General features: G+C 48.4%; 1 protein-coding gene across 1 annotated transcript in view; it reads right to left on the bottom strand.

The window, feature by feature from the left end:
• The window catches only part of LOC115083413 (dystonin-like), a 153,629-nt gene that overhangs the window by 103,286 nt on the left and 25,096 nt on the right, over positions 1-25,247 (bottom strand). The window contains exons 8-12 of the mRNA XM_029587218.1: positions 20,331-20,932; positions 16,033-16,152; positions 14,464-14,571; positions 5,576-5,794; positions 3,952-4,155 (exon numbers count right to left, since the gene is read on the bottom strand). Of these exons, the coding sequence (XP_029443078.1) occupies positions 3,952-4,155; positions 5,576-5,794; positions 14,464-14,571; positions 16,033-16,152; positions 20,331-20,932 (1,253 nt within the window). The remainder of the gene's footprint in view (positions 1-3,951; positions 4,156-5,575; positions 5,795-14,463; positions 14,572-16,032; positions 16,153-20,330; positions 20,933-25,247) is intronic.

Below are 25,247 nucleotides of genomic sequence, written 5' to 3'. Positions count from 1 at the left end.
GGACCGGACCAGGACCGCAGGGTTATGCCTCTCAATCTGCTGGAGTCAGAGAATATACTGAAGGATCGCAGGTAGCACACCAGTATATCTAGGGGGTGCTTTCAGTTTTCTCTCTGACTCCATCTGCTGGAGGGGAGGCATAACCCAGCTGTCTGGACTGATCCTGGTACGTACTGGGAATATCATAATGCCTCTGTATCACTCCATGGTGAGACCTCATCTTGTGTTCATATATCATACACAAACAGAATGCTGGGGATTATTAGGAAAGGAATGGAGAATAACACAGAGAATATCATAATGCCTCTGGTTCACTCCATGGTGTGACCTCATCTTGTGTTCATATATCATACACAAACAGAATGCTGGGGATTATTAGGAAAGGAATGGAGAATAAACCAGAGAATATCATAATGTCTCTGTATCACTCCATGGTGCATCCTCATCTTGTGTTCATATATCATACACAAACAGAATGCTGGGGATTATTAGGAAAGGAATGGAGAATAAAACAGAGAATATCATAATGCCTCTGTATCACTCCATGGTGCATCCTCATCTTGTGTTCATATATCATACACAAACAGAATGCTGGGGATTATTAGGAAAGGAATGGAGAATAAAACAGAGAATATCATAATGCCTCTGTATCACTCCATGGTGCATCCTCATCTTGTGTTCATATATCATACACAAACAGAATGCTGGGGATTATTAGGAAAGGAATGGAGAATAAAACAGAGAATATCATAATGCCTCTGTATCACTCCATGGTGCATCCTCATCTTGTGTTCATATATCATACACAAACAGAATGCTGGGGATTATTAGGAAAGGAATGGAAAATAAAACAGAGAATATCATAATGTCTCTGTATCCCTCCATGGTGCATCCTCATCTTGTGTTCATATATCATACACAAACAGAATGCTGGGGATTATTAGGAAAGGAATGGAGAATAAAACAGAGAATATCATAATGCCTCTGTATCGCTCCATGGTGCATCCTCATCTTGTGTTCATATATCATACACAAACAGAATGCTGGGGATTATTAGGAAAGGAATGGAGAATAACACAGAGAATATCATAATGTCTCTGTATCACTCCATGGTGTGACCTTGTCTTGTGTTCATATATCATACACAAACAGAATGCTGGGGATTATTAGGAAAGGAATGGAGAATAAAACAGAGAATATCATAATGTCTCTGTATCACTCCATGGTGCATCCTCATCTTGTGTTCATATATCATACACAAACAGAATGCTAGGGATTATTAGGAAAGGAATGGAGAATAAAACAGAGAATATCATAATGCCTCTGTATCCCTCCATGGTGCATCCTCATCTTGTGTTCATATATCATACACAAACAGAATGCTGGGGATTATTAGGAAAGGAATGCGGAATAACACAGAGAATATCATAATGCCTCTGTATCACTCCATGGTGCATCCTCATCTTGTGTTCATATATCATACACAAACAGAATGCTGGGGATTATTAGGAAAGGAATGGAGAATAAAACAGAGAATATCATAATGCCTCTGTATCGCTCCATGGTGCAATCCTCATCTTGTGTTCATATATCATACACAAACAGAATGCTGGGGATTATTAGGAAAGGAATGGAGAATAAAACAGAGAATATCATAATGCCTCTGTATCGCTCCATGGTGCATCCTCATCTTGTGTTCATATATCATACACAAACAGAATGCTGGGGATTATTAGGAAAGGAATGGAGAATAAAACAGAGAATATCATAATGCCTCTGTGACCTCATCTTGAGTATTGTGTGCAGTTCGGATCACCGCATCTCAAGAAAGATGTGGCAGAATTCGAAAAGTTACAGAGAAGGGCGACCAAAATGATAAAGGGGATGGAACAATTCCCCTATGAGAAAAGGCTAAAGAGGTTAGGGCTGTTCAGCTTGGAGAAGAGACGGCTGAGGGGGGATATGATAGAGGTCTGTAAAATAATGAGTGGAATGGAACGAGTAAACAATCAGTTATTTACTCTTTCAAAAAGTACAAAGACCAGGGGACACACAATGAAGTTCCTAGATGATATATTTAAAATAATTGTTTACTCAATGCATAATTAAGCTCTGGAATTCATTGCCAGAGGATGTGGTGAAAGTTATTAGTGTAGTTGCATTTAAAAAAGGTTTGGACAAGTTCCTGGAAGAAAAGTCCATAAACTATTATTAAGGTGGAGTTGCAGGATATCCACTGCTTATTCTTGGGATAAGGAGCTTGGAATCTCTCTACCCCCTGGGATCCTGCCAGGTTCTTGTGACTTGGCTTGGCCACTGTTGGAAGCAGGATACTGGGCTTGATGGACCCTTGGTCTGCCCCAGTATGGCAAGTCTTTTTTTTTTCTTATGATATGATATTGTATTTTGTTGATATTTAATTGTATTTATTCCTATATTATGATATATTGATCATTGTGTTGTGATTATTTGATTGTTTGTACTGTATTATTTGTAAAAGACTGTGTTTTTCCTGTCATCAAGAAGGGTGGGTATACAAATTTGACAGTTTATTTTCTTCCTCTTGTATTTTTTCTTCCCGTCATTTGGGATTCCAGCTCCGTCGGAACGAGGGCTGGGATCTTGTGTCATAGCCTTTCCTTTGTAACTACCCAGGGATTTTAACCCCCATTTTATAAACCCTCCCAGTCACTGCAGCAGTGGTCCTGGGACAGGGGCCCCTACAATCACAGGGGCTTATTCAGCCCCTCCCCTGTCTGCCCCTGAATGCAGATTTGTATTTCTCTCTCTATTTTATACTCAGGCATTGCTTTATTTTGGAAAAAGGGAACTCCAAGCAGTTTATATCATAAAAATAAAAGAATGCATCACATCCGTAGCGGAAGGCCTGAGTGGGAATCACATGCAGGTCCCCACTCGTGGTAGTGCCTAACAGCGACACTCGGCCACTGGGCCGGACCAGCACATTCTTTTCTGCACATTTTTGGAAATGCAGAAATCTAGAAAAAGACGTCTCCCTTTCTTTGAAGGGGGGGGGGGGGGGTGGAGAATTCGATATGGTCTATGTCAGTCGCTCCTGAGCCAGACTCTAGCGTGGTCCCAGGCCCGCTGGCCACGGCGTGCCCCTCAGAGAGACATCACGTGACGGGAGCTACCGCACACCAGGGACTGTCTGGAACCCTGCAAAAAAGGTGACCAGTAACGAATGGATACGGACGCCACAGGAACCCCTTCAGCAACAACTGATGGAGAACATTTGCCAGAGTCTTAAATCGCACCCTGTCAGCAAATATCCCCCACTGACACCTTCTACAGTTCTTCCTCGCATTTTATTTCTTCAGTTCAATTTTTCCCCTCTCCAAAGTCACAACCTCGGGCACCAACTGCACTATTTCCGAACCTCCAGCGAGCTGCCTCGCAGGCTTCGGGTACTTGTCTTAATTCTGCTTGAAACTTGAGTCGGGCCTTTATTTCTTTCTTTATTTATTTATTTTAAAAGTCTTCTATACCGATGTTAGTCGAAACATCACCTCTACCTTTAGTCCTCTACTGTAGGATGAAGAGGGATGGGAAATGCAGCTCTTAATAATATTTGAATTTCAACATTTTACAACTCAAATATGGCTCTAAAAATAGGGAAAAATCTCACGGGAAAGAGGTGCGTCCCCCATGCTTCCTTGTAGGGTTATGAGGTGACTCCAGGCCGTTGTCCTAGTTTTCCTGAGAGAAGAGCAGGAAGTACCTATGCATGGAGGCAGTGGGGTAAAGCTGGGCCTGCCTCAGCCTGGCTCTGAAGACACGGGGGTCACCTGGACCCCTTCCCTCCAGGGAATTCTGCGTGGGACCTGCTCGGCACGTCATGCGCCTTCCAAGCTGCACTTAACCCCTGGGCGGCGTTCCTGGGCCTCCCCTGGTGCGCATGGCTCCCCCCCGCCTTTTGTCGCCGCTCACCTGGCTGAAGCGTGGCACGGCGTCCTCCAGCACGGCGGCCACCAGCCGCACCCGCTCGCGTACCCCGGCATAGCGCTCCTCGGCCTCCTGGCTCTGCCGCTGGAACCTGGCGCCTCCGTCCGGACTGAGCTCCACCAGCTGCGATGAGATCCGCTGGAGCTTCATGACCACGGGCTTGTGCTCTGCAATGGCCTCTCGCAGTTGCTATGGGAACAAGGCCCGGAACATTAAGCGAGAACCTTCCGGTGGACCGTCATGCCATTAGACCGAGGTAGGATAAAAGGCGGCTCTGCCCATCACACAACATGCACCGTACCCAGTATTAACACCCACAAGGTATCACTAATCTTCCCGTGTCCCCTGTCAACCCTTCTGCATCCCACAAAAGAGAGTCACAAGTTATATCATATACGCTACATGTATGTTAAATCAGGTATGTGGGGGATTATTGTTGCCCTGCAGTTTCCTCCTGTCCCTTTTGGGCCTCCAGCTCGATCAGAACCAGGGTTGCGACGTGACACTAGGAGCCTTCATGTGCAACTAGCTGGGGATTTTTCTCCCATTTTTACATTTTCGCAGCCCTGAACTCAGCCCAGTCGTTGCAGAAGTAGTCCTTGGCTGGGGGCCCACAAACTCCAGCTCTCCCTGGAACCCGGCTAACGAGGACCCTGACTCTGACCACTGAACTGAGGCCATGAACCTGAACCCCAGCAGACCCGGGAAACCGAAGCCAGTCCCAGGAGTAAGGGCCCAGGTTTCAAGGCCTTTCCCATGGGAGGACATGTTGGAGTTGGTGGGATGGTGTAGTGAGCATGGCACGCCCCCCATTGTGTGGCTTCAATGGTTTAGTCTGAGGTTTCAATTCAGTGTCCAAGAGAAGATACAAGGAGCATTGCTTGGAGCAATTCCTCCTCCTGTCCCACGCCGACTGGCAAGTGGGCCTCACAGTCAGATATCATGTGTTGGTGCCTCTGGCTGGATACTGTGACCCCGATTCCTGCTCCCATCATCTGGGGTTTGAGTTTCCCCATTCTGAGGGAGTAAACTCTCTATACCCTGAGATTCATCTCCAAGGGGAGAGATCCCTTCATCACCTGGGATCGAAGTTCTGGGAATGCGATCCCAGGTAGCTTTAGACTTCACTGGCTACATCCAAAAGAATATAGTGTAAAAATAAATGTGACATGTGGGACTGGCAGTCTGATTCTCATAGCCTACCCCTCCCTACCCGGTACCTTCACAAACCCCTTTCTGGTGCCAGGATCTCTGTTCGCTCATTCCTGTCACAGCAATGCTGAAAGCTGCTGGGATTGAGCTACAATTGTACTGTGTTGTTGGAAAAAGGAAGAGGTTGGTGACTCATACAGATCTATTACAAGAACATGCCATAATCTGCTCATAGGGATGCATTTCCCACAGGGCCCAAAATACTTCTGAAGCATCTCACCGCCTACTGATGAAACTTCACAGCCAAACACGTTTTCTGGTGGTCATATGGCCACCTTTTCATGAAAACTGGTAGCCAAGTCAACTTATACTCTCCACTGTGGAGTTCCACCACCCACCCTGGAAGCCTGCTGGCCACCTACAGATGAAAACGAGTGGGGCCGCCGGATGATGTTACCTGCAGGACTTCCTGCTGCTGCTTGAAGGAGCCATAGCTGATGGAGGTGGGAGAGAGCTGAGTGGTCAGCGTCTGGGTCTCCTCCAGCCACGGTACAAGTTCGTCGTGTGCCTCTGAAAACTGGGAGAGCAGGGTCTGAGCATGCTGCAGACACATCATGCAGGAGGAGCTCTTCAGGAATACCTGGGGAGCCCGCTCCCCAAGGGACACCAGCAGCGGCTGGAAAGAGAGACGCAAGTGGTGAAAGAGGGTTACATCACTGGAGTCTGAAAGAGACTGCTCCCCTCAGGCATTTATATTCATTTACAGCTCTAGGCACTGTGCAACAGGAAGAGAGGTCAAGCTACTTGTCTTTCTTATCATCAAGGAAAACGATCCAGCCCATGGAAAAACTGCAGAAAATGTGTATGAAAATTAAGACCATGCATGATAGCTCCCTGATGAGAGGTGGATGGGAGTGAGCAGGGAGAGAGGACGTGGATGATGGCTCCCTGATAAGGGCTGAATGGGAGGGAGCAGGGAGAGAGGCCATTCGTGATGTATCCCTGATGAGGTATGGCTGGGAAGGAGTAAAGTGAGGTCTCATTCTGAGATTGTTATTTCAGACTAAAGGGCCACAATGAGGGTTATAGTCAGAGGAGCAGTGAAAGGAAAATTGGTTCTTACCTGCTAATTTTCGTTCCTGTAGTACCAAGGATCAGTCCAGACCGCTGGGTTGTGTCTCCCTTCCAGCAGAGGGAGTCAGAGAAAAAAACTGAAAAGGCACCCCTCTTAACCTGGTGTGCCCCCTACGATCCTTCAGTATATACGATATCAAAGCAGAATAACCAATAAAGGAGAACAAATCCCCAAACATAACAACCAGTGGCTACAACAATACGCGCGGTAAACTAAACAAACCGTACCGCCACATAACATACCCATCAAGAAGATTCCTTCCCATGCCTGTAAAGAACTCTGCCGAGGTAAGAAGGAAGAAAACATACAGGAAAAAACGGACTCTCCCAAAAAAACCCAAGGGCAGGCATCTGGACTGGTCCTTGGTAATACAGGAACGAAAATTAGCAGGTAAGAACCGATTTTCCTTTCCCTGTACGTACCAGGATCAATCCAGACCGCTGGGATGTACCAGAGCTGCCCTAATTGGGGTGGGATCTGGAGAGTCCCTGCACGAAGAACACTGCTGCCAAAACAGTCGATCTCCGGATCCCGGACGTCCACACGATAATGTTTCGCAAAAGTATGCAAGGATATCCAAGTGGCTGCTCTACAAATCTCCTGCGGCGAGACCGACTGGCTCTCTGCCCAAGAGGCCGCTTGAGACCTGATAGAGTGCGCTTTTAAGCCTTCTGGTATGGCACGCCCTGCGCAAAGATAAGTGGAGGAAATGGCCTCCTTCAACCACCTAGCAACCGTAGCTTTGGATGCTTTGTGTCCCCGTCTAGGATCAGACAATCAACCTAATAAACGAAGCTTGGCTGACGTGCCGCAAATGCACAGTAGAGAGTAGCTCTACTGCGCATGTGCGGGCAAGCACGTCGGTCTCAGCGAGTGTCAGCTGGATATCAACATGGCGGCATCAGGCGGTGGCGAGCGGTAGCAGCGGCGACGAGGAGTGGTGGCGGCGGTGTCGAGGAGCAGCGGCCAGTAGCGAGGAAGGAGAGAGTGAGAGGGAGGGAGGAGAGAGTGAGAGGGAGGAGAGAGTGTGTGGGTGGGAGGGAGGGAGGAGAGAGTGGGTGGGTGGGGAGGAGTGAGGGGAGAGGGAGAATGAGGGGGAAGAGGGGGGAGAATGAGGGGGAGGTGAGAGTCAGAGGGATGTGAGTAAGTGGAAGGGTAAGAAGTTGTGGAGCAGAGAAAAAGGGAATGGAGGAGGGCTGAGGGAGAGGGGATGGGATTGAGAGAGGGTGGGGAGTGACTGAGGGAAGGGGAGGGAGGTGAGAGTGAGGGGAGGGAGGCAGTGGGAGACAGAGGGTGAGTAAGACTGAGTGGAGGGAAGGGAGTGAGTGAACGAGGGGAAGGGGGAGTGAGGGAGAAAAAGTGTAGAAGGGTGCAGTGCTCAAAAATGGACTGAAAAAAAATTTAATGTAGCCCGTTTTAACAGGCTTAACGGCTTGTAAGATAAATGATCCGATAAACGAAAAGCATTGGTCACCTCTAGATAGCGAAGGAGAACCCGGCGCACATCCAACTTATGCAGATCCTTATTCGTCGCAGAAGTCGGATCCAAATTCGGGAAGGCCGGTAACTCTACCGTCTGATTGACATGAAAAGCCAATATCACCTTGGGTAAGAAGGAGGGAATGGTCCACAGCGAAACTCTGGAATCCGAAACACGAAGATACAGGTCCCGACACGACAAAGCTTGAAGCTCTGAAATTCGCCGTGCGGAGGTAATGGCTACCAAAAAAAAAACCAGCCTTGAGTGTCAAATCCTTCAACGTAGCCCGCCGGAGGGGCTCAAAAGGAAACATAGAAATGACAGCAGAAGAAGACCAAACGGCCCATCCAGTCTGCCCAGCAAGCTTCGCACTTTTTTTTTTTTCTCATACTTATCTGTTACTCTTGGCTCTTAGTAACCCTTTGGTTCTATTTCCCTTCCACCCCCACCATTAATGCAAAGAGCAGAGTTGGAGCTGCATCTAAGTGAAATATCTAGCTTAGTTAGGGGTAGTAACTGCCGCAATAAGCAAGCTACACCCATGCTTATTTGTTTACCCAGACTATGTGATTCAAGTCCTTGTTGGTTGTTGTCTGTATATAGATCCACTTTTCTTCATTCCCCCTGCCGTTGAAGCAGAGAGCTATGCTGGATATGCACGAAGTATCAGACTTTCTCCCCTGCTGTTGAAGCAGAGAGCTATGCTGGATATGCACGAAGTATCAGACTTTCTCCCCTGCCGTTGAAGCAGAGAGCAGGAAGACCACATAAGCCCTTGAGAACCAAACTCAAGCTCCAGGCAGGACAAATTTGTCGTACCGGCGGGCGCAAATGCTTGGCCCCGTTCAAAAAACGGGACACATCTGGATGAGCTGCCAGTGAAAAGCCATCAATCTTGCCCCGCAGGCAACCCAATGCCGCGACCTGCACCCGGAGAGAACTGCAAGCTATACCTTTCTTCAGTCCCTCCTGCAGGAAGGATAGGATGTGTGCCACCGAAGCCAGACGCGGAGAGACGTTCAAACCTTGGCACCAAGAGTCGAAAACTCTCCAAACACGAATATAGGCCAACGACGTGGACGATTTCTGTGCTTGCAAGAGGGTAGAAATAACCGAATTCGAATATCCCCTCTTCCTCAATTGCCTCCTCTCATAAGCTAGGCTGCTAGACAAAAGCAATCCGCTCGATCGAAAAATACTGGATCTTGCCGAAGAAGATTCGTGAGGTGGGTGAGACGCACCGGAGCATCGATCGCCAACGAGATCAAATCCGCAAACCACGGCCTTCGGGGCCATTCTGGGGCTACCAGAATGACAGACCCCCACATGGTTCTCTATCCGACGCATGATCTTGCCCACTAGTGGCCAAGGCGGAAACACATACAGCAGTACGCCGCGAGGCCACGGAAGGATGTGAGCATCCATTCCTTCCGACCCGTGGTTTCTCTGACGACTGAAAAACCGGGGCGCCTTTGCATTTGTCCGAGTTGCCATCAGGTCGAGGTGTGGACCTGATGGCAACGAGTGATCAGCTGGAAAGCTGCGTCGGACAATTCCCACTCGCCGGGATGTGGATGCTGGCGGCTGAGAAAGTCTGCCTGCACATTGTCCACTCCGGCTATGTGCGAGGCTGCCAACCGGACCAGATGCCGCTCTGCCCACATCATGAGCCTTTCGGCCTCCCAGGCCACCAACCGGCTCCTGGTTCCCCCTTGGAGATTGATGTAGGCTACTGTCGTCGCGTTGTCTGACAAGACAGAGGGAGAAAAACACGTAACGCCAGGCGTATCACCCCGGTTTCCAATCGATTGATTGACCACATTGCCTGATAACTTGTCCAACGACCCTGAGCGGATTGTGACTGGCAAACTGCTCCCCAACCAGTGAGGCTGGCATCCGTCGTGACTATTACCCACTATGGCTTCTCTAGATCCATCCCCTGTAACAATTGGGCCGGAATCAACCACCAATCGAGACTGGATCTGGCTGGTTCCATCAGTGGCAAAGGCAGGTGAAACTCCTCCGATTTCGGATCCCACCGAGAAAGCAATGCGCATTATAATGGTCTCATATGCACCCAAGCCATGGAACCAAGTACCTGCAAATAATCCCATACTATGGGCAGGGATAAGGACATGAGCTGATGGATCTGCGCCACTAACTTGAGCCTCCTCTCCTGAGTGAGGAAGACCTTGCCTACCGAGGTGTCGAAGTGTGCTCCCAGGAAATTGAGAACCTGAGATGGTACCAACTGGCTCTTGGCAAAGTTGACCACCCAACCAAGGGACTGGAGCTGGAGTAGAACTTTGCTCACTGCTTCCCAACAGAGGCTCTATGATTTGGCCCGGATGAGCCAATCATCCAGGTATGGGTGAACCAAGATCCCCTCCTGCCGGAGGGCCGCTGCTACAACTACCATTACCTTGGTGAAGACCCAAGGCACTGTCGCTAAGCCGAACGGAAGAGCTTGGAACTGATAATGCTCCCCCAGGACCATGAACCGGAGAAACCTCTGATGGCGCTCGCGTATCCCGATGTGAAGATACGCCTCGGTCAGATCCAAAGGGGCCAAATATTCTCCTGAGTGGACAGCTGCAATGACCAGTACCTGCCGCCCTGCGCTCCTCTGGAGGGACCGGAACAATAGCCCCCAGGGATTTCAAGCGACTCAGGGTTCGCCCGACTACCTCTTGCTTGATCAAAGAGCCAGTGGGAGAAATCCAAAAAAGATCCTTTAACGGGTGGGCAAAATCCAACTCGTAACCGTGGGTGATGATATTGAGGGCCCACTGGTCTGACTTGATCCTGACCCACTCCTCGAGAAACAGGGAGAGATGACCTCCCACCACTGGAACCGGGGAGAGGGTCGGAACACCTTCATTGGGACAGCTTACCTCCAGTGGCTCCTTGAGAGTCTCCCTCCTGAAATGGCCTCCGACCTCAAAAGGAAGTAGGCCAAGACTGAGCTCTCTGAGTCTGTTGTCGGGCGGGAAAAGCAGGTGGCCACGACTGCCGAAATCTGCGCTGTCCTCGGAAACGGTAACGCGCTGCCCCAAAGGGCCTTGAAGACTTAGGCTTGTCTTCTGGCAATTTATACACCTTATTCTCCCCAAGAGACTTAATAAGGGCGTCGAGTTCCTCCCCAAACAACAATTTTCCCTTAAAAGGAAGATTCCCAACTGAGTTTTGGAAGAAACATCCGCGGACCAATTCCGGAGCCAGAGAAGCCGTCTAGCCGAAACTGCAGTGGCCATGTTGCGTGAAGATGCCCGCAACAGATCATATAATGCATCTGCTGTGTAAGCTACCGCGGACTCCATCCTATTCGCCTGATCTGCTTCCTCTGTTGGCAACACCTGTGATGTGAGCATTTGCTGGACCCACCCGAGGGTCGCTCACTGCATGAGGCTACTACAGACCGCTGCTCTGACACAGAGCGCTGACACCACAAAAATACGCTTGAGGTGGACCTCTAGCCGCCTATCCTGTAAGTCCTTAAGAGCCATCACTCCCGTAACAGGAATGGTGGTCCGCTTGCTGACCGCAGTAACCGACGCGTCCACCTTGGGAATCCTGAGGATATCCAAGGCTTCCTCGGGTAAAGGGTAGAGTTTGTCCATCACCCGTCCCACCCGCAGGGTCATGTCCGGAGATTCCCACTCCCGAGTGACCAACTGCTTAAGCATTGGGTGGAAAGGAAAGGTTTGGGTCAGGGCATGCAGCCCCGAGAGTACTGGTTTCCCCTTAACTGGCTTCTTACTGGGTACTGGTGCCTCCACTTCCAGTTCCTCTAGGACATAGGTGATCAAGAGATCCAACTCCTCCCGGCGAAACAGCCAAGAAACCCGGGGGTCATCCCCCTCTACTGGAGCGGACTCATCAACACCCCCATCTAGGTTTTGGAGGAGAGGATCCAGAAAAGATCCCTAGGGATAAGGATCCGGAGCCCCCCCAGGGGCCGAAAGGGCATCCAGAGACGTGTCCCGCTGCGCAATCTTCGCGGGAGGGGGCTGCTCATCCTGCTGATGAGCTTCCACCTCCAAAAAAGCCTTATGCATAAGTAAAATAAATTTTGAAGAAAAAACTGACTGGCCCTTTAAGGGATCCAATAGGTGAGGAGGAGGAGCGGGGAGGACCAGGCTCCCCGAGGGAGTGGGCCACGGATCGCGCGGTCGAACGGAACTCAGACTGGGAGGAGAAATCGGAGAAGCCTCTCCCCCAGTCGGCAGGCAGGGCTCCGACAAAATGGCCGCCGTTCCCGCGCACGCCGGTGACGGACCCGGACGCGATCGCTGTTCCGCGCCTCATGGCAAAATGGGCCCAAAATCTCCCCCGGACGAGCCTTCCCACCCCCCCCCCCCCCCCCGGGGAGGCAGCGGGCGCAAACCCCGTCCCGCGAGAGGCGCAACCCCACCTCCCCACATGCTGAGCAAAATAGCCCTCGTGGCATCCGGGGGGGGGGGTGTTCCAAACAGCGCGGTAGGAAAGAAAAAAGAAGAACTTACAATACTCTGCCGACTCGCGGCCTTCCGGAGCTCTGGGAACGCTGCAGCTCCCGAGGAAACTCATCTCGGGGCGCCGAGGGGAGGGACCGGCCCACCGGTTAATCCCCCACCAGGGAGAGACGGCCCTCCGGGAACAAGGCTTTTAGAGCTGCCAGCCCCTGCCTTACCCTCTACCTGCTGAGTAAAGAGCCTGAGAAAATAAAACCGCACTGAGCTTTTTTTTTTTTTTATACAACCAACTTGCTGTAGCCAAAGGTGTTAACTAAATCATCCAGAGCCTTAGAACTCTGTAAAAAAAAAAAAGATGTAACTAAATTTAAAGAAATTGAAAAATCAGGACCGCAGGTTCTGACAACCCCTCTGCTGAGAGTCAGAGAAAATACTGAGGGATCGCAGGTGGCACACCGGGTTATCAGGGGGTGCCTCTTCAGGTTTTTTTCTCTGACTCCCTCTGCTGGAAGGGAGACCCAACCCAGCGCTCTGGACTGATCCTGGTACGTACAGGGAACTCAAAATGTATTCACTGGAGGAGAGAAGAGAAAGTGGGACATGATAGAAACATTCTAATATTAACAGATTTCACGTACAAGAAGCTGGCATTTTCCTTGTGAAAATTAAGGGTAAAAAACAAGCTGCAGGTGACCCTAACTTAGTGCATCTGCGACATGTTTTCCAGCGTTATCCTTTCTTTATGTAGTCAGTGAAGAGCCAGCACAGTAAGACGGGGTTTAAATAGTAAAGTTGTGGCTGCGTTATTTCTTTTCCGACCTGATGAAGAGGGGATAACCCGCAAAAGCTTGTCCCAGATGCATTAAGTGGATTCAGTATAAAGCTATCACCCACTACTTGTTTGCTGACCCTTCGTTTCCCATAGCCAAGTGGACTAACACAACAACCACAGCTCCCTGCAAAAATACACTCACACGCACACACTTTCTGCAGGAACCGGAACTCGCAAACATACACATCTCACACCGACCACACAGCAAACATCCATGCCAAGATGGATACCCAGGACTGTGGGGTAATTAAAAGGCTTAGGTAGTGCTGTCATACGGCAATATTACCTTAGCGAACATGAAAAATTCACACTGCCCCATCCAATCATTTCTTGGACACAAGGTAATGTACACATATATCACTTACACCTCTCCTCACACAGCACTCGTATCTTCTCGATCATACACAGCATTTAAATACATACATACATACATACATGTAGATATTATATTGCTTAAGAACATAAGAACATGCCATACTGGGTCAGACCAAGGGTCCATCAAGCCCAGCATCCTGTTTCCAACAGTGGCCAATCCAGGCCATAAGAACCTGGCAATTACCCAAAAACTAAGTCTATTCCATGCTACTTGTTGCTAGTAATAGCAGTGGCTATTTTCTAAGTCAATTTAATTAATAGCAGGTAATGAATTTCTCCTCCAATAACTTATCCAATCCTTTTTTAAACCCAGCTACACTAACTGCACTAACCACATCCTCTGGCAACAAATTCCAGAGTTTAATTGTGCGTTGAGTGAAAAAAACTTTCTCCGATTAGTCTTAAATGTGCTACTTGCTAACTTGATGAGAGTGCCCCCTAGTCTTTCTACTATCCGAAAGAGTAAATAACCGATTCACATCTACCCGTTCTAGACCTCTCATGATTTTAAACACCTCTGTCATATCCCTCCTCAGGAGTATGATTGCGTAGAATAGTCTACCATCATAGATGACGGTAACCCAAACGATGGAAGAATTTAAGCATTTTTTGGTCATTGCAAAGGGCAGTGGTGAGGGCATGCAAGAGGGTTATGTAGGCAGATTAATGAAAAGAGGTAGGGGATAGCTGGTGGTTCAGATATGGAAATCATACGCCCATCCAAGGCCCAAAAGGAGGAGATGGCAAAAGCTATTAACCCAGAACAGCAGCTTCCAGGAAGAGAGAGAAGGACCAACCAGCAAAGAGCAGAGCTAGGCCTTTGGTACACAACTGGGTGGAAGGTCACAGGTCACCTAGCATGAGGCAGCAGGATGACTGGGAGAGTTCCTTAGCACAGAGGGTGGTCACATGTGCAAGAAAGAGCGATGACCAGATTTAGAGAAGTACAGACAGTGGCAACCGGACAGACTGGGTGGGAAAAGATGTTCCTTATCTGCTGACATCTGTTATGTTTTGATGACTGGGCAGTGGTCAGCCACCCTGCCTCGGTTCTGGAGAAGTCTGTCACCTGAAGGCGCTCCTGTATGATTTGCGGGCAGAGGCTGAGCAGTACATCAGACACGCGCAGCAGATGCTCAATGATCCCTCTGTGCTGGAGAATCTCCACGGCCAGAATCTGGAAGACAGAAGCATGCTCTGTAGGTTGCTCAAAAATCAGCTCACCACTATGCAAGTCCTAGGCAATAATAATTAGAACCCCTATCCCCATCCTCTCCACCACACACAGAAAAGTTCACAGAGACCCTTTCAAGGTCTATGTTAGATGAGTTGCATCGTGAGTGGGATAGTGTATGAGGTTGTCGTGATTTTTTTTGGACTTATCGTCTGTCTGGGTGGACCGAGTCATAGAGAGCACAGATCTCTGTCACTGCCGGCAGAATCTCGCTGTGAACTTAAAAAGGTCGATGCTGACATTCGGGCACGTTCGAGATCATTCTCCAGAATACCTACCCTTGGTGTTATCTGCTTAACTCGCGTTCTGCCCTGGAGTTACTATGACACGCTTGATTGCAATGAACAAGAAACTGCACTAGCAGCCCCACTTCCTTGGAATTCATTGCCTCAGGCGATTTAGAGAGACTATGGACAGTTTCACCAAGATGTTAAGACAAGATTGTTTAGGGTGGGATATGTAAGGCCAGTGTATGGGAATTGCTTTTCGATGAGTTTGATTGAGTGGGTGGGTTGGGTGATGTTTTTTGTTCTGTTATATCTGTTGCGGTATATTTTGGCCAGTTTGTGGTACCTTCGTGCTCTGAATCCCCTTGATACATAAATAAAATATTGGGAAAACCGTGGCATTATTTGCCTCATACGTTACCGTGCCCTCTCCAGGTCTGTGCCTGGGGGAATAATAGACTGAAAATCTGGGCCAAGCTCTTAGCTTTGTTTCCCTGCCCTAACCCCACACTCCTGTAGCCACTCACTTTTTAGGATCCGAAATTTAGGATCTCGGCCAAAACACATTTTCAAACGGGCCAATTTTGGGGCCTAACTCCAAAGATTAGGAGCCTAAGCTCTTTGAAAATCATCTCTTAGGCTACTAAGTTGAGCTGAAAATAGGCTTCCACCTTAGGGGCCTCTATTAGGAGCTCGGCTTCTGTAAAATATTGGCATCCGAGCTGCTGTTTGTTAGGAATTCCTTTCAGCTTAGATCACTCCTACTGGCATCCACAGAGGAGTCCAGGAGTAGCCAACTCCCTGCAGACCTGCTGCACCTCGGGGGGGGGTTCCAAAACTGAAATACACGACTACCTCTAACCATAAACAGGAGCCCACCTCAGAGTGGATAAAAGTGACTCCCAAGACATTGCTAGACTGCCAGAGACTCCTCTTGATGCCAATGGAGTGCCAACGCATTGAGAGACCAATGACAACCCATGCCTTATCCCTTCATCCATGGCCCATCCTTAAGGGGGCTAGTGTTGGGATGTCAGTGCCCTCCTCTGCAGACCTCGGTCATCGTTGATTGTCGGGCACGTCTCAGCACCTCTGTACAGTGTGCCCCGGCCTCCAGTACGCAGCACTGTGTCCTGGCACCATGAGAAGCCTGCTGCCGGCAATACCAGTTCCCTACCTTCTGGTCACAGAGCTGGGCGTGAAGGAAGGCTGGCTCCAGTCTGAAGTGACTGAGGTCCTCAAGGCGATCGTCAATCATGGACAGCTGGGCGTGCTCCGTTTCTACAACCTGCTCAAACTGAAGCAGAAATACCCAGGCTCATATCCTCTGGAGTTCAAAGGTCGCCCACCTTACGTTCCTTCTTTTCCCCCCATGCATCACCCCCTGGGAAAGACAGCAGAGGAGGGGCCGGATTAGGGAGCAGAGCAACTTTTTGCTGCTCCAATCTGGCCTATAGAGTTGGGGCAACAGGGCTGTATGCAGAGACCTGGGATAATACAGAACAGCACCAGTCCCAGGTAATTGCCCATAATATTAACAATTCTGTACCCTGCAATTTTAATTACTTTTTTTTCTCTCCTTTTAACCACTTTGGCAGCTTCTCATGACAAAGTTATCTTAATCTAAATCTGATTAAAGAACCCGGTAGTGCCCCTCTCACTGATGCTTTTCCCATGCCATGACGGGGGGGGTGCAGAGGAGACAGAGCAAGTGCTCTCTTATGTCTGCTCCATGTGGGAGAGAGGAATGGGAAGCGGGGAGGGTCATGCCGTGTCTGAACCCTGCTGCAGCCAGTTGCAGGGAGCTGGGCTACCTTGATGGGGCAGGGGGCTGGGCAGTCGTCCTGATTTTCCCCTCCCTCCCTCTTCCCCAGGATGGCCCTGCATCTGCGTATCAATTTCTTTTTTTTTTCCTACAAAAAGTAACGATCACTGGACAACAGTGACCCTTAACCTCGAAGAAGAAAGTGAAAGCAAGTCTTCCAGTCCCGTTTAAAGCCCGGTCATCTGCAGACAGCAGGGGGAAACAGGTTTCACAGGCCCAGTAGAGATGTAACATGAAAGAGGCCAGCTCCATGCCCAGCAGTGGCCAGCAGAGTTTCAGGGATGTTAGCCTTTGGGGCCTGCCAGAGGTAAAAGGTCTCCGTTCTCGTACTCTTCTTCATCACCCCACACTCTCTACCTCTTCCCAGGAATGGCACTGCACAGCCCCAGCTCTGTGAACTGAAAAGGCCATAGGAGTGCCATACCCTAAAGAATGGGGGGGATTGTCATCTCTGGGACAATGCAAAGGGTTTTCCTGTCTTCAGAGTCGTTGCCAGTAACTTGGCTTGTCATGCTATCTTAACTAAATACGAGAGATCTTATTCTGATCCAAATATTCAGGTCCCAGAGTTTGTGAGATCATCTCCTAAAGGAAGGACATGAGTTACTGAGTTCGTGTAAGATTTCTCATGGCAATGTAGCTCACGTGTAATATAGTCCTCTGCAAAATACCCGATGTGTAATCTACACTGCATGTGTAACACACCTCACTATAATATACCTCATGTACAATCTTCCTCATTTCAATGTACCCTATTGCCAATGACCTTACTGCAAGCTACTTCATGTATAATATATGTCACTGCAGGGTGTCTCACATGTCATACTCTTCTCTGCAAAATACCTGATGTATAATATACCTCATTGCAAGGGGTCTCACGTATAATATACTTCTCTGAAAAATATCTGATGTGTTGTATACCTCACTGCAAGGTACCTCACTGCAATATACCTCAATTATAACATACCTCATTGCAATGTACCTCCTGTATAATATAACTGACTGCAATGTAGCTCCTTATAATGTACTGCACTGCAAAGCAATTCATGTGTAATGTATCTCATTAGAAGGTGCCTAATCATAACATACCTCACCGCAATATGCTTCATTCATAAAGAGATATTCAGTCTTACTTAGTAATCTCCTTTCCTTGAGTCCAGCCAGATCAGTCTACATAAATGGCTTTATACACCCTACCAGCAGAGGAAGATAGATCAGATTTGCTGATCTCACACTACACAGGGTCCTGTGCTAACTTCAGCCAGTATTCTTTGTAACAAACTAAAAATCAACACAACAGCCTCTTCTCTCCCACTAACCAGGTGGATTCCAAGGGACAAACAACAGAAGTGTGCTTCCTCAATCAGGGGCAGCCGGTCTATGGATCCAGACCAACAGCGGCCTCATAGGTTCTGAAAAACAGATTCCTATGAATCTGACCTTTAATATTAATACCTGAATCAGGAATAGGAGTGAAATTTCTGGCAGTGTGAAAGGGTCCTGGACTAGTGGAGTCAAGGAAAGGAAATTCGCAGCTAAGACTAAATTTCTCCTTCCTCTTCATCCAGCCAAACCAGTCCAAATGCATAGGATATACTCAAGCTATCCCTCATACTGGGTGGGACACTGCCAGCCTCTCTCTTGATTGCCTGAGCCAAAGGCCACATCTTCCCTGGCTCAAATATTCAGATGCTAATACTTCAAATAAAATGTAAGAAAGTACAAGTAGCTACTCTACGAACCTCTACTGGTGACACCCAATGGCATTCTGCCCACAGCAATGCTTGTGACCTAGTTGAATGTGCCTGAAGAGGTCTGGTCAGCGGCAAGATGTTGGTGACATACACCAAACCTATCGCCTCCTTAATCCACCAGCCTATAGAAGCTTTTGAAGTTGCTTCACCTTTCCGAGAGTCGGTGAACAGAACAGAACAGAACAAACAGATAATCTGATTAACTGAAGGAGGAAGGAGCAGAGCCCTATGAATGCCCAACCGGTGAAGCTCCTCATAGCCCTCCAAAAATGATTTACACTTAAAGGTGAAACTGTGACATCGCCATCAGAAGAAAGAAAGGAACCACGCAAATAGACCCAGACTATTCTGAGAGCCAGCAGCAGGTAATTGGATTTTAAAACATGCTCTTGTAAAGGCCATTCCCCATTTTCCCAATTAGTCCACCAGTTTGCCCAGTTCCTGCACTTCCTTGAATTGACCAGACCCCTCACCCAGGCCAAATAGAGATTTATGTAGACTTACACCTCTTCCGGAGCAGAAGTAAACATGGCCAGCTAACAGCCCGCCGTGCACTGTGGCCATGGCCTTATGCGTGTACCTCTCGGCCCAGCCCTGAAATGCCCCGACATCCACCCCTTTTTTTAGTTTGTGCACGTACAAATATGCACATAATTTGTGGCTTTTAAAATACTCGTTGCACATATTCTCGCGTATATAGTTCCCTGCAAGAAGGGACCCTTGTCCTGGGCAGGGCACAACATGTGCAGGGACAGACGACAAAGGGTTAAGCTAGCAAAAGGGATTAGTCAGGCACAGGTTAGAAGGGAAAGACAGTGTGGGGTGTTGGGAAACAAGAAGAAGGAACTGGAAAAAGGGGAGGAATATTGCAGAGATTTTGAGCACCCTTTAGGCCTTCAATAGGTCAGGTGAAGACAATTCCACAGTTGAACAAATGCTCTGACCTTTCTAACCTCTCAGGTTGTGACAGTTGTTCTGCCTACTTTCAATAACCCTGGACTCCTCTAACCAGCAGCAGCCTGAGCATTTGAAAATGAAGATAATTCACTCACGCAGCAGAAGAAAGCTATAAGAAATCTCCAAATGCTTCTAGCTAGCAATTTCAGCTGTCAGAAACATAGTTAAAAGATTGAAGTGAAGCTTTTGATAAGAAGCATTAGAACCTATGTATTATGTATACAAAAACAACAATAAACATAGGAAACCGTTAATAGATATTAAACCAAAAACTAAACAAACTTTAGAAAACATTTTAGAACTTTTTTTTTAGGAAAGACATAAAATATGGAGCTTCATTAGCGGTTTTGAAAAGTGAAGACTCTCCCAGGGTTGCCAACCAGCTCCAGATTTTGTTCTGCCCTGAAGACAGAGCAAAACTCTTATTGGGATGAAAACTGCCGAACCTCCCTAAACTAGAACAAGGCAGAAAAGACTTCCTGACTATCAATCTTATCCTCCGGCAGCTTATTCCCTTTAGACTCTCCCAAAGCTTTCATCGATTGTTTCAGGTCCTCCCCGAGTAACAATTTTCCTTCCTTTAAAGGGAAGATTACAGAGCTGCGACTTGGACCACACATCAGCTGACCATTTCTGCAACCACAGCAGACGTCACATCGAGACCACCACGACCATGTTCCTGGCCGAAGTCCAGCTCAAGTCATAAAGCGCATCAGCCTCATATGCAATCCCGGCCTCCACCTGAGTTGCCTGCCTATTAACACCAGCGCCTGCTGAAGACTTCTCCTGAGACTTCTGGACCCAGTGTAAACAGGCCCTCTGCATTAGACTTCCACAGATCGATGCTCACAGGCTCAGCGCCGAGGCTTCAGACATCCTCTCCTGATGAATCTCTAGCTTACAGTCCTACGCACGCTTTAACACTGCAAAACCCTCAACCAGAATGGTCGACTTGTTAGTGACCGCGGAGAATGAAGCCTCCACCTTCAGCAATATCAGCAGCTGCAGGACATCCTCCATGAGGGGATACCACTGTGCTACGGCTCTAGCCACCTTGGGCCTCGCCTCCGGGACGTCCCATTCCTGGTTCACCAGCTTCTTGATCCTTTTAGGGAGAGGAAAGGCTTTCAGTGGGCCCCGGAGTCCAACTAACATCAGATCCACTTCTTCATTGTCCAACTCCTCCTGGACCACTTTAACACTCAGTTCCTTCCAATCATGGAAAATAAGGGGCCTCAACTCCTCCTTCCTGAACAGACGAACCACTCGTAGCTCATCTCCCTCCGTTATCGGGTCCTCTTCCGAATCAGCCTGATCGACACCCACCGTGAAATCTGTTGGGTCATCCTGATCCACCCCCCCTCCCGGACCAACCCCAAGACCATCTTCCAGGTCATCCAGGTCCAAATCATCTGAGCCACCAGGCCCCTCAGCCAGCCGGCGAAAGAGGTCCCCTGACCCCTTGGCCAAGGAGCTCCTCAGCCTCTTTGCAGCAGGTCGGGACGGCTGACAGAAATGCCCTTTTATAGCCAGTGCTTTTCCTGGTTAAAAAGGCCTTGTGCATAAGCAAGACAAATTCTGAGGGAAACTCACTGTCATTGTCATCCTCTCCCCTCCTCCCCCTCCCCCCCGATGGGATGACCGGAGACAATGGGGAAGGGAGGTCCCTGGGCTCCCTGGAGTCCGAGCTGTAGTCCTCCTCCTGCCTGACGGGCTGTTTAGGCTCCCAGTATTGATCCTGACAGGGATTTGGGAACCTGTGGCTCTCCTAACAGCCTTGTTCCCCCCGGAGGCCCCTTCCCCGCCAGAAGCGAATTGTGGCCGAGCGCCGCTGCAATCAGCTGTCCCTGAGCCAGGCTGCCGGCCTGACAACCTTTCCTGCACTGGGAAACCGTTGTCGGCGCCATCTTGTCTCCATGTGGCCGGGCTTGCTGCAGAGGAACAGAAGTCGCATGATTGCGGCGAGCGGGAGAGGAGGAGAACAAAGTCCAACGCAGCCTCTGGCTCCCCGAGCAGCCTGCAGCTGGAAACGTAGCTACACTGCTCCTTTCTCCAGCCCGGGCCTGCCCCGATGATCAAACCAGGAACAGCCTGAGCGGTTGCTGCAGAAAGAAACAGCAGCGACAGCAAAGGAAGACATTCAAGCAAAAAATGAATACATCCCTGCTGCTAGCAAAACTGCTGGGAAGGAGCCTTCAGGAGATAAGAGGGATCTGCTGCGGGCTAAAGCTCAACAGGGATTACCAATCTCCTTACGGATGGCCCACAAAGGAACCTAACACCGCAGGGAGCATCTTCTAACTTCACTTCTTAAAGACAGGTCTGCACCGCTACCATCTGCTGGAGACAGAGAAATCCTGAGGGACTGCAGGTGGCCCTCTCAGTTATGTAGCAGTGCTCAAAGTTCTAACTGTTCTCTGACTCCACCTGCTGGTAGGGATGCAAAACCCACTTGTCTGGACTGATTTGGAGTATGCATAGGAAAATCTCACGCTAGCCTACCCCTAATACCTACCAATACCCTTAGACATCCACTCTCTACCATTAATGTTATTTACCGCTCTCTGAACGTGCCTTGTTTCCAAGCTTTATTCCTTTACATATATATTATTTCAACAGCCATCTACCCTCTAGTTTTAATGAGATATAACACACTACAAGCATACCTTGTTACCAAAGATTTAACCAAACATTGCATATAGTATCCAATATATATATATATGCTTAAATCAAGAGTTATGTTTGCTCCTCGTATAATGTTATGCACCTTTCTCTGTTTACCATGTAACTAAATTGTTCAATGTATTTTTTCTCTATCATTGTTACACGTTCTATGTAAACCGATATGATGTGCATACAGTTATCGGTATATAAAAACACTTAAAAATAAATAAAATAAAATCTTACTGCAAGGTACGGCATGAATAATCTACCTCACTGCAATGTACCCTACTGTAACATATCTCATGTATAATGCATCTTACTGCAAGGTACGGCATGAATAATCTACCTCACTGCAATGTACCCTACTGTAACATATCTCATGTATAATGCATCTTACTGCAAGGTACAGGCATGAATAATCTACCTCATTGTAATGTACCCTACTGTAACATATCTCATGTATAATGCATCTTACTGCAAGGTAAGGCATGAATAATCTACCTCACTGCAATGTACCCTACTGTAACATATCTCATATATAATGCATCTTACTGCAAGGTAAGGCATGAATAATCTACCTCACTGCAATGTACCCTACTGTAACATATCTCATGTATAATGCATCTTACTGTAAGGTAAGGCATGAATAATCTACCTCACTGCAATGTACCCTACTGTAACATATCTCATGTATAATGCATCTTACTGTAAGGTACGGCATGAATAATCTACCTCACTGCAATGTACCCTACTGTAACATATCTCATGTATAATGCATCTTACTGCAAGGTAAGGCATGAATAATCTACCTCACTGCAATGTACCCTACTGTAACATATCTCATGTATAATGCATCTTACTGCAAGTTAAGGCATGAATAATCTACCTCACTGCAATGTACCCTACTGTAACATATCTCATGTATAATGCATCTTACTGCAAGGTAAGGCATGAATAATCTACCTCACTGCAATGTACCCTACTGTAACATATCTCATGTATAATGCATCTTACTGTAAGGTACGGCATGAATAATCTACCTCACTGCAATGTACCCTACTGTAACATATCTCATGTATAATGCATCTTACTGCGAGGTACGGCATGAATAATCTACCTCACTGCAATGTACCCTACTGTAACATATCTCATGTATAATGCATCTTACTGTAAGGTACGGCATGAATAATCTACCTCACTGCAATGTACCCTACTGTAACATATCTCATGTATAATGCATCTTACTGCAAGGTACAGGCATGAATAATCTACCTCATTGTAATGTACCCTACTGTAACATATCTCATGTATAATGCATCTTACTGTAAGGTACGGCATGAATAATCTACCTCACTGCAATGCACCCTACTGTAACATATCTCATGTATAAAGGAAAATTAGTTCTTACCTGATAATTTTCGTTCCTGTACTACCACGGATCAGTCCAGACACCTGGGTTGTGACTCCACACCAGCAGATGGAGACAGAGCAAAACTTGTCGGGATTCCCTACATATAGTAAGGAGCCACCCACAGCCCCTCAGTCTTACATAAAGTCAAAGCAAAGTTGCCAACCGTACTAACTAACTAGACCGCCCTAATTAGGGCCGATTCAACAAAACCCCCAGCTGGACCAGAACATCCTGAACCAGAGGCCAACCAATTGAAACGAACTCAACATTAACAACTGAATCCACTGAGCGGACTCTCCGTTCTTCAGAAAATCAACAATTTCAGCATCGCCAACACAGTATACCCGGGCGGGATCCTGGACTGATCCGTGGTACTACAGGAACGAAAATTATCAGGTAAGAACTAATTTTCCTTTCCCTGTACGTACCCGGATCAGTCCAGACACCTGGGATGTACCAGAGCCACTCAACTACGGGTGGGAACCAGAGAGTCCCGCTCGGAGTACTCTCTCGCCAAAACCCCCCCGAGTCTGTCGCCTGGACATCCACTCTATAATATCTCGTGAAAGTGTGCGCCGACTTCCAAGTCGCCGCCCTGCAAATTTCTTGAGGCGACACTTGAGAGGATTCCGCCCAAGAAGCGGCGTGTGACCGCATGGAATGAGCGCGAAGCCCCACCGGAACCGGTTTGCCTCGCATAAGGTACGCCGAAGCAATAGCCTCCTTGAGCCATCGTGCAATCGTAGCTCTGGACGCAGCACCACCTCTTTTGTGACCAGCGTACAACACAAAGAGGTGATCCGAGATCCGGAAAGGGTTCGTAACCTCCAGATAACGGAGAAGGACCCTACAAACATCCAGCTTCCGTAACTCTTGCGAACCTCGAGCCTCCGGAAAGCAGGAAGCTCCACCGATTGATTTAAATGAAATGCTGACACCACCTTCGGTAAGAAGGAGGGAACCGTCCTTAAGGACACTCCCGAATCTGAGATCCGTAAGAACGGCTCCCTACACGACAACGCCTGTAACTCCGAAATCCGTCTCGCCGAAGCTATCGCGACAAGGAAAACCGTCTTTAGAGTAAGGTCCTTTAGCGTAATCCGCTTTATCGGTTCAAACGGAGGCGAACACAAAGCGGAAAGAACCCAATTGAAGTTCCAGGACGGACAAGGATGACGCAATGGAGGATGTAAATGCTTGGCCCCCCGAAGAAAACGAGCTATATCCGGGTGGAGGGCCTGAGACACCCCGTGCACCTTGCCCCTGAGACAACCGAGCGCCGCTACCTGGACCCGAAGGGTACTGCAAGACTGCCCGTTTGAGAGACCCGCCTGAAGAAAAGCCAGAACATCGGATACGGGAGCACACATAGTATCCACCTTACGATCCCTACACCAGTTCTCAAAAACAGTCCACACCCGCACATAGGTCAAGGACGTCGACTGCTTCCTGGATCTCAACAAGGTGGCCACCACCGCATCCAAATAGCCCTTCCTCAATAAGCAACGCCTCTCAAACACCATGCCGCGAGACAGAAGTGATCCGCGTCCTCCAAACAAACGGGGCCTTGCCGGAGAAGAGCCGTGGACTCCTGAAGTCTTAGAGGAGGTTCCTCCGCCAAGAGTAGCAGATCCGCAAACCAAGGCCTCCATGGCCACTCTGGCGCCACCAGAATCACAACCCCCGGATGCAGCTCTATCCATCGGAGGACCTTGCCGATCAGGGGCCAAGGAGGAAACATGTACAGCAACACATCTGTTGGCCAAGGGAGCACCAGCGCA

This window comes from Rhinatrema bivittatum, chromosome 2 (assembly GCF_901001135.1).
Source record: "Rhinatrema bivittatum chromosome 2, aRhiBiv1.1, whole genome shotgun sequence".
Classification (NCBI taxonomy): Eukaryota; Metazoa; Chordata; class Amphibia; order Gymnophiona; family Rhinatrematidae; genus Rhinatrema; species Rhinatrema bivittatum.
Note: the sequence above shows the minus strand (reverse complement) of the source record. Positions and strands in the feature narration are given on the sequence as shown.